Below are 10,031 nucleotides of genomic sequence, written 5' to 3' on the forward strand. Positions count from 1 at the left end.
AATCTTTAAAATAAATGTTATAGGAATATTTTTGTTGTTGTTGTTATAGAATAATTAAGTATAAAAATAAATATATAAAAAATTGTCGTAAATTAAAAGAAATAAAAAAAAATTAGGTAATAATAATTTAAAATAATAAATAGATATATAAATATAATATCAAAAATAATAAAAAAATAAAAAAAATAAATTTATTTTAATAAGTAAATATTAATAAAGAGATTAATATTTAAAAATCAAAAATAAATAAAAATTAAAATATCATATTAATTATGAAAATATTTTGAAAAATAAAAATTGTATTTAAATTAGAATCTAAAATAAAAAAAATTATTTAAATAAAAAAATTAAATTAAATTTAAAAAAAAATAAAAAAAATCTAAATTTAAAAAATATTAAAATGATATAAATATAATTGTCATTTAATTTAGTAATCATAATCTTGTTCTAAATATTTTTAATAATTAAAATAGCTAACTTGCACTGTTCTATTGGAGAAAAGTCTTCCATTAAGATACTATAAATATATATATATATATATATATATATATATATATATATATATATATATATATATATATATTTTCGCTATAAATATATCTTTTTTATAATTTTTATATATTCAAAAAATGTGTAATTACTCTTCTAGCCTCTCTTGCTGCTTCAATAGATTCATATTCAACGTAAATTTTTCCTTTTCCTAAAACATGTTCTTTTCCAGCTTTAACATCATCTACAGAAGGTCTTGGAATAGCAATACTAACCACTTTACCATGCTTAGAACATTCATCTTTAACATCTTCTTCGATTTATTTATATTCTTCATCGATAATAAGTTCTCCATCATTTATCATATTTTTCAAAACTAGGACTTATGTTGGTACTTAAATTTTTATATTAATAATCTAAGAAGGTATTTATTTAGAAGGATCTAATCCTGGAATTCCTGATAGGGTTGCATTTTACACTAAAGGAATATTTGTTTGAGTATTTATTTAAGGAATTATAGGTTGTTAAAGACTTCCTATAAAATCAAATAAAAATCATTAATTTTTACATATATATATTAAAACTTACCATTTAATAATATACTATTAGCAAAATTTGCAACAGGATTTAAATTATTTAATATATTATTAGGAGTATTAATTATATTTTGGTTATCAACAGGACTCTGTATAATAGCTGTGTTTTCTAATGTGTTTGGTAATATTTAGCCTGGATTTAATAAATTCAATATATCTAATTGGCCATTTTAATTAAATCCTGTAGTTACTGCTGGTTTTGCTTATGGATTTGTTGTTTTATCTTATTATATATATTAAGTTGGACGGCCTACTTTTAATTATTGGCCTAAAATTTATACACTACTTAATGAATTTAATGCTCTTGTAGCTTCATCTGCTGATCTAAATTCAACAAATCCATAATTTCCTATTTTTATTTTTTAATGATATTATTTATTTTTATTTAATTTTTTATTTACCTTCTTAACTTATCCATGTACTTACACATGATTCTGTTAACTTTTTTTCATTAAAATAAAAATATATTATTTATTTATTTTACATTCATTTATCTTAAAGCAACATTAATCATTCTTGTTAACTTAATAGATTTTATTATTATAATTATTTATTTATTTTTTAAAAAAATTAATATTTACATTATCAGTAGTTACACCAGCAGGAATATTCCCAACATAAATTTTTTTATCACATTTTTATGATTAGAGATCCTATTATACTTTATTCTTTTAAATTTATAAAAATATATTCTTTAGTTCAGGCTTTATATTCGGATTATTTAATATATCTGCAAAATCTGCGCCTCCTAATCCTGGTAGAAGCTAAGAAGTAATCCCTCCTGCTTATTATTCTTCTGGAACAAATTATTTTGGGGGAGAATCAAATCGATATCTTTATATTATTATTTTTTTTGTTCAAAATTATAATGTTTTTATTTTTGTTTTTTTCATACACTACATTCCCCTTTTTATGAGGAGAAGGTGAATATTTTCTTCCTTTGTGTCTATTATAAGAATTTGATCTGTTTTTTTCTTAACTTTTTGATTTACTATATTATTTTATCTTTTTTTCTAGGGACTTATCTCTTTTTTTATTTATTTTTAAAATTTTAATATTTCTATAGTTATTATAAACCTCTTTTTTTTATCTTTTTTATCTTTTTAATGCCTGCTTTCTCTATAATCATTTTTATCTCTTTTGTCTTTTTTTCTTTTTATCTTTTTTATCTTTTTTATCCTTCCTATACCTTATATTATTTAAATTTTTTATTATAATTCTTTATATATTAACTCTTTGTAATCTGAATAATAGTTATCCCTATCCATTTTTTTGTTTTTTTTTGCGTATTTTATATATAAATAAAAATATTATCTTTTTAAAATATAAAAAATAAAAAATATAAGAAAATATTCTTTATATATACATAGTTTTAAAATCAAAATTATTAAAGTAATTAGTAAACATATTTTTACACCTAAAAAAAGATATACAAATAATAAAATGTTAGTTAAAAATCTCAAATATCAAACTTTATAAACTATTACTTAAAAATAATTATAATAATCATAAATGAATAACATAAACATAAATGAATAGCATATATTATTATATTAAAAATAATCATAAAGTTTATATAAACTTAAATAAGAAAATTAATCAGGGTTCTATATTATTATAAAACTTAATAAAAAAAATTGTATAAATTAAATAAAATTAAATAAATTCATAATAAATATAAAAAATAAAAATAAAATATAAAAAATTTAGAATTTCTAAAACTTAAAAATAATCCAAAGTTAAAAAAAACAAACAGTTTAATAAAAAACATTTCAAAAAGAAGCAAATTATTAAAATTATTAAAAAATGACGAAAATATTATTTTAGTAAATAATTTAAGCAATTTAATAATTTGATAAAATTAATAACTATTTAATTAAAAATGTATTAAAACAATTCTAAGAGTAATTGAGTTTAATTTTAATCTTTTATTTATTAATTAATTTTTTTAAAAATTTGCATTTTACTTTTAAATAGATTTAAATATTTTAAAGCCTTTTTTATTAAATAAAAATTAGAAAAACAAATATTAATTTTAAATATTTATTTATATAAAAAAATAAAATTATAATAATTATTTTGTTTATTTAAAAATAAAAATATCGTATTTGTGATGGGACTTAAGTTTAAATTTAAAAGGAATCAATAATTTTTTTATACTATTTTATTATTATGTACCAAACCTTTAATATTTAAATATTATTCAAAAATTTTTAATAACAATAATTAATCAAATTTATCATTTTTTTATAAAATATTTTTTAAAGAAAATAAATATTGTAATTACTGTAAGTAAAATAAATTAAATTCTTAATAAATTATAAAATATTAAAAATAATAATTTTTTCATATTAATTAATTTATTAAAAATAATAGTTTTTTTTTATTTAAAAAAATCACTAATTTATTTTATCAAAAATTTAATATTTTGACTTTAAAAATATAGAATATTTATTTTATAAATATTATAGTTTTAAAAGAAAAAGCTATATGCTTAATAATTTATTTAAACTAATTTTAAAATAAGTTTATATAATTAAATATAAAAACATTTTCTCTATGTTCAATTAATATTTAAGTTAAGATTATTGAAATAAAAAATAATCAACTTAACTTAAAATATAGAAGGTAAAAATACAAAAGATTAATTTTTTTTTTTTTAAATCTAGGCAGGCTTAGATTGACAACTTTTTTATTCTAATTTTATAAAAAAAAGAAAAATGTAAATTATCAAGGAATTAGTTAAAATATTTTAAAATAAATTTATATTAATAAAAATCAATATTTATAAACTTATGATTAAAATTAATTTGTAATTAATGAGAATTAAATAAAATAATTAAAAATATTAAAAAATTGAATATATAAGATAAAAATGTTAATTTAATTCATATATTATATCAAATATTAATATTATAAATTTAATTTTAACCATTAAGTAAAATTATGAATTTTTAAAATTTTATTGAAAAAATAATATATTTTATATTAAATTCTAATATGTTTTCTATTAAATGAATATTTAGCAAATAAATAAATAAAATAATAAATTAATAAATAAAAAACATATAAGATAAATGCTTATTTGATATTATTTATATTTAATTAAAATACTTGTTTTATAAATATTATATTATATTTTTTTTAGTTTTGATTTACATATAGCATTAAACTATTTTTCAAACAAACCAAAATTTATTTTAAAATTATAATATGTCCAATATTGTTTTAAAATTATAAATAATATTTTTAAATTCAAAAAATATTTAAAATTTATTTATTTCAATAAAATCAAAAAATAATAAAAACTATAAATACTTATTTCGTTATATTTATTTTTAATTATTAAAAAAAATTAATTTTTTTTATTAAATATAAAAATAATTAAAGAAGCTGACTGTAATATAAATAAATGCAAAATAATTAAGAAAATCAGCAAGAAAAGCCTAAACCAGAAGAATAAAAGTAATAACACCAATAATAATAAGTAAAAAAAGAAATAAAAATTTCTACCGCAACAAAAGATCGAGCAGATGCAGCTAGATTATATATAGAAAGTATATATAAAAAATAAAATTAAAAGAATATTAATTATAAAACAATAATATTAAAAAGGAAAATATGCCAAAATGTTACAAAAAGAAATTGAAAATAAAGAGTATTGGATTTAATTAAATTAAAAATTGTAAAATATGTAATTTACTCCGTAAGAGTAAATAATCATAAAGCATAATATAGCTCAAAAAGAATGCGAAAATCTTCGAAAATTGTAAAAACAAATAATCCTAAATAAAAATAATTTATTTGATTTTTTTTAAAAAAAGGCGAGTAAAAAAATCCACAAAAGATTATGAATCTCTAAATATAATTGGAAGAGGAGCTTTCGGCGAAGTAAGATTATGTCAAGATAGATAAACATAAGAAATAGTAGCAATAAAAAGGATGAATAATAAGACATGAGTACAAAGCATAATTAGGTCATATAAGATCAGAAGAGATGTATTATCAACAAGTGGAAATCCATGGATAGTAGAATTAAAATTATCATTTTAGGATGAAAAGTATTTATACTTAATAATGTAATATATGCCAGGAGGAGGTAATTTATAAAAAGAAAATATAAAAATATAATATATTATATAGATTTGATGAATGTATTAATAAAAAAGGATATTTTATCTGAAAATGAAGCAAAATTTTATATAGCAGAATTAGTATTAGCAATAGAATCAGTTCATAAAATAAATTACATACATAGAGACTTAAAACCAGATAATATATTAATAGATATAGATGGTCATTTAAAGCTTTCCGATTTCGGATTATGCAAATAAACAGAAATTAAACCATAAATATTATTTGGAAAAAAAGATTTTAAATTAGATGAATTAGAAGCTATTAAATCCAATCCAAATATACTATTAACCAAAAGGCCTATAAATTATAAAAAGAATAGACATGTTTTATATTATATTATTTTTTTATTAATTTTATATTTTTATTGTTTTTTTTTTTTAAAAAAAAAAAAAAGTTGGCTTTTTCAACTGTAGGTACTCCAGATTATATAGCACCTGAGGTATTTGGATAAAATGGGTATACAGAAACTGTTGATTGGTGGAGTTTAGGAATTATTTTATTTGAAATGTTAGTTGGGTATCCTCCTTTTTATAGCGAAGATCCTCCATTAACTTGTTAGAAAATAATATAATGGAAAAGAGTATTTTAAATTCCTACAGAAGCAAATCTATCAGTCCAAGCCGAAGATTTAATTAGAAAATTAATTTCAGATTCCTCCGAAAGATTAGGTAGAAATGGGGCTATGGAAATTAAAGTACATCCTTTTTTTGCAGGAATAAATTGGAAAAAAATTAGAGATATGAATCCTCCATATATACCTGAGCTCAAAAATAAATACGATATAAGTAATTTTGATAAATTTGAAGATTAAGGTGATCCATGGGAAAATCATGAAAAAAAAAAGATAATGGAAATATTCATATTAACAGACATTTTTTCGGATATGAATACAATAGATAAAATGAAGAAAGATAAAGTCCTATTCGAATAGCTTTAGATACTTTATCAAATACAAGAACTAATTAATCTCCTAAAAATATTGATGATGTTTCTATTTTATTTATTTTTTATTGATTTTATATAAAATTTTTAAATAATATAAATTAAGCATTCAAGATAAAAAAATGTATCACCATTACCTTAATAAATAAAAATAAGCAATTCTATATTAAATAATAAAAGTAAAATATAAGATGAAAGCGTTAAAGTATATGCATATAAAAATATGAATTTTTAATAAAATAATAATAATAATTTTTTATAATAATAAACATCATAAAGCCCAGGTATAAATAGTAAATAAAACAAAACAAACAAAAATTTATAATAAATAAATATAATAATAATAATAATAATAATAATAATAATAATAACAATAATAACAACTGTTTTAATAATAATTTTAATAATAGTAATAATTAAATTTTTAAATTTTACAAAAATATAATAATTAAAAATGGAATTAATCATATTTCTCCTAAAAACCTTTAAATGCCTAAATATGGATACAACTTTTTAGCTAATAAAAATATGACTAACACTAGCAATAATTCTTAAAGAGGTGATAGTTCTTAAAGACCTGGCTCTCCTAAAGTGAAATAATGAAACTATTTTTTTTATTTATTTATAATTATTTTAAGGAATATATTCAATTTATAAATATTTTTTTTATAAAATAAAAAATTATTTTTAATATTATTAATTTTTCTGTTTATACAATTTTGTAAAACTATTTTATAGTAAAACTATTTTAAATAAAAATTATTTATACTTTTAAATTAATGGAATAAATTTAAGTAAATATAATAATGAAATACTATAATAAAAAATATTAATATAAAAGGACAATTAAAAAATAGAATAAATTAAAAATACTTTATTTTAAAATGTTTAAATGTAAAAATAAAATGAAGTAATATATTTAAAATATATTTACAATATTAAATTATAATTTTTAAATAAATGTTGCTTTAAAATAATTAAAGTTAATTTTAAAGAAAATGGATGTTCATTAATAGCTTGAATATTTAAGAAAAATTTATATTGAACATGATTAAAATAAGCAAAGAAAATTTTAAACAGATTATTAAATTAAGTCAATTAAAATAAAACATTTAAAAAGTTAACCAATATTAAGGGTTCATAATATAAAAATTATTAAATTTTTAAATTAAAAAAATCAAGATATCTTAAACTTAAAAATTATTAAAAGAAAACAAAATAAAAAAATATAAATAATAATCTTAACAAGAATAAGAAAAAGAATAATTAAATAAAAGTATTTTAAGAGATCATAAAAAAAAACAGATTTAAATGAATTATAGAAAATAACATAAGATAAAAATTAAATTAAGAGTATTTAATAAAATCAATTAAAAAATAAAATAATATAAGTAAAGATATAAAATTTTATAAATATTTTAATATTTTAAATAATAAAAAGCACAATGAAATAAATTAAAATGAAAAAAAAAAAAAATCAATAATAAATTGGAATTAATTTAATTATAAAAAAGTAAAATTGAAGAATAATATTTTAAATATATAACCCATAAATTCGAAGAAAAATAAAAAAAACTTAGCTAAAATTATAGGTTTTTTTAATTTATGAAATATTTGTATTATAAATTATAAACATAGTTTGTTTAAAACTATTAAGAAAAATTAAAATAACATATTTAAAGCTAAAATATATTAAAAGAATATAATACTAAAGATAATTTAGAAAAAATCTAATTAAAAGAAGAAAACAGAATATAAAATATTCTTTAGAAGCAAGAAGTATATAGAATAAAAGCTAACTTTAGAGAGTAAAAATAAATATAATAAATTTTTTTGATAATAATTTATAAAATATAGATTTAAAAATAATTAATTATAAAGCATAAAAGAAAACTAATAAAAAAAAATATATAAAATAGAATAAGAAAATAAATTGTAATAAATTGATATTACAAATCAAATATAAAATAATTTAAATTAAAAATAGCAAGGTAAAAAATAAAAATTAATTAAATATTTTAATTTTATTTTTAAGAATGAAACATAAATAAGTTTGATTTTTTATAAAAATAAAATAAAAATGAATATTATTTTAAAATAAATTATTGAATTATAATATTTTTATTAGAATTAAAAAATTAATATAAATACATAATATTTTATTTTATAAATATATATTTTTAATTTAATAAATAAAAAATATAATTACATAATAAATATTACTCTATATTTTAAACTTTTATATAAATTCAATAATTTTATTATTTAATATAAATATTAATTTTTATAAGTAAATAAAGAATACTTCTTTTTATAATACTAAAATCAATTAAAATTAAATTTTATATTATTTAATTATTTCTTTTTATTTAATATATATATGTTTATATTTAATTCTATAATAATACAATCATATAATAATTATTTTTATAATCTTTTTTTAATAAATATAGTTAAAAATAGTTTTATTTATATAAATTCAATATTTAATAACTAACCATGTTTTATTATTTTATAAAAACGAAATATAAATTTATTTTATATTTTAAAAATATAATTATAATTAGAATACTTTAATTAAAATTATATTATATTATTTAATAAATTTATTTCTTTTTTTTTAATACATTTTAAAAAAATAATAAAAAATACTTTATAAATTTTAAAATATTAATAATAAAAAATCAGATAATTTTTTTTGAATTTAGATTTTAAAATGTAAATTAGTCAATTAAATTTTATATTTTTAATTCATCTCCTTCTTCTTCTTCGTCTTCGTTTTATCCATCTTTAAAAGAGCTAAGACAATTAATTAAAAAGTCAGTATTTTTGTCAAAACTTTCAAGTATTTACTTTACTTAAATACCATATTATTTTATATTAAATTCATTTATAATTGAAACTCCGTATTAATTTTAATTGTTTTTATATAATAAAGAATATATGTTTTAAATTTTCAATAATTCAATTTTTTACTTAATATTTCCTACATAATTAGAAATAATAATATTAGAATTGTCAAATTTAAAAAAATTAATTTGAGTATTATAACATTAGCTAAGAAATTTTAAATGTGTTTCAGTAAAAACTTCATCATTTTAAATAATACTTAATAAGAAATCCTATTTATTTTAATATTAATTTGAAGAACTTAATAATAAATACTAAAAATATTATAAATCTAAATCTTTAATGTACTTAATAAGGTTTTCTTTTATATAATTAATTAAACCAATATCAAATTATTAATTAATATCAATTAAATAATTAAGTTATTCTATTGATTTTTCTACTTTGTTTTACAAAAAATATTATATTTGTTAAACAAAATAATCTTTATATAAAAACTCCATTTTTTAAAAACCTATGACATCAATAATTTATTATAATTATTATATATTTTATTCATATATTATATTTTCTATATATTTAAAACCAAAACATCTATATCCTGTATTCTTTTCTGAATTAAATTTTTTTATTTCAGAAAATCCTTTATTTTATAATTATTCTATTTAATTTTAATTTAAATATTTTGTTTCTGAAAGTTATTATATGCTTATTTTATTATTTTAAATGCTTTGTATATTATTTTATATGCTAAATAATTAATCTAAAAATTAATTTCCTTTTATTATATTATATTAGTTGTTTTCCAAGTTTATTTTTAACTATTCGAAATTGTACAAAAGTTTCTATCTTTAAGGATGTGTTAATGTAACTTCTTCAAAAAATGTTTGAAATGAACTCATTAAATTTTATATTTCTTCACTTTTTGTATATAAATTCATTTTTTTTTTTTAAGAATTTATAAAAAATAAAATATTTTATATAAATAAAAATATTATTTTTTTAAAAAAAAATTAT

The 10,031-nt window shown here is 15.2% G+C and overlaps 3 protein-coding genes across 3 annotated transcripts, besides 19 other annotated features; 2 read left to right on the plus strand and 1 right to left on the minus strand. All coding sequences in view use genetic code 6, as the record gives it.

Annotated features, from left to right (window-relative positions):
- Positions 1–303: 303 nt before the first annotated feature.
- Positions 304–370: a microsatellite.
- Positions 318–393: a microsatellite.
- Positions 319–368: a microsatellite.
- Positions 344–402: a microsatellite.
- Positions 403–418: 16 nt separating this feature from the next.
- On the minus strand, positions 419–1,599 carry IMG5_064070 (u2 small nuclear ribonucleoprotein auxiliary factor 2, putative; the record flags this gene model as incomplete). Its single annotated transcript, XM_004036941.1, has 5 exons — positions 419–517; positions 642–1,024; positions 1,078–1,434; positions 1,487–1,526; positions 1,570–1,599. The coding sequence occupies 5 exons, from the start codon at positions 1,597–1,599 to the stop codon at positions 419–421; spliced, it is 909 nt and encodes a 302-aa protein (XP_004036989.1).
- Positions 519–583: a microsatellite.
- Positions 1,600–2,167: 568 nt separating the features above from the next.
- Positions 2,168–2,264: a microsatellite.
- Positions 2,214–2,261: a microsatellite.
- A 141-nt stretch (positions 2,265–2,405) lies between the features above and the next one.
- Positions 2,406–2,437: a microsatellite.
- A 150-nt stretch (positions 2,438–2,587) lies between these two features.
- Positions 2,588–2,628: a microsatellite.
- A 105-nt stretch (positions 2,629–2,733) lies between these two features.
- Positions 2,734–2,792: a microsatellite.
- Positions 2,756–2,789: a microsatellite.
- A 1,267-nt stretch (positions 2,793–4,059) lies between the features above and the next one.
- Positions 4,060–4,101: a microsatellite.
- A 396-nt stretch (positions 4,102–4,497) lies between these two features.
- IMG5_064080 (protein kinase domain protein) lies at positions 4,498–5,045 on the plus strand (the record flags this gene model as incomplete). Its single annotated transcript, XM_004036942.1, has 3 exons — positions 4,498–4,642; positions 4,701–4,854; positions 4,910–5,045. The coding sequence occupies 3 exons, from the start codon at positions 4,498–4,500 to the stop codon at positions 5,043–5,045; spliced, it is 435 nt and encodes a 144-aa protein (XP_004036990.1).
- A 117-nt stretch (positions 5,046–5,162) lies between these two features.
- On the plus strand, positions 5,163–6,696 carry IMG5_064090 (protein kinase domain protein; the record flags this gene model as incomplete). The annotated part of the gene is made up of 3 exons (XM_004036943.1): positions 5,163–5,184; positions 5,229–5,545; positions 5,617–6,696. The coding sequence occupies 3 exons, from the start codon at positions 5,163–5,165 to the stop codon at positions 6,694–6,696; spliced, it is 1,419 nt and encodes a 472-aa protein (XP_004036991.1).
- Positions 5,547–5,602: a microsatellite.
- Positions 6,486–6,544: a microsatellite.
- Positions 6,697–6,886: 190 nt separating the features above from the next.
- Positions 6,887–6,922: a microsatellite.
- Positions 6,923–8,307: 1,385 nt separating this feature from the next.
- Positions 8,308–8,359: a microsatellite.
- Positions 8,360–9,397: 1,038 nt separating this feature from the next.
- Positions 9,398–9,435: a microsatellite.
- Positions 9,436–9,971: 536 nt separating this feature from the next.
- Positions 9,972–10,031: part of a microsatellite that runs on past the window's edge.
- Positions 9,976–10,031: part of a microsatellite that runs on past the window's edge.

The sequence above is a fragment of the Ichthyophthirius multifiliis genome (genome assembly GCF_000220395.1).
Source record: "Ichthyophthirius multifiliis unplaced genomic scaffold scaff_1120509250302, whole genome shotgun sequence".
NCBI classification, from domain to species: Eukaryota; Ciliophora; class Oligohymenophorea; order Hymenostomatida; genus Ichthyophthirius; species Ichthyophthirius multifiliis.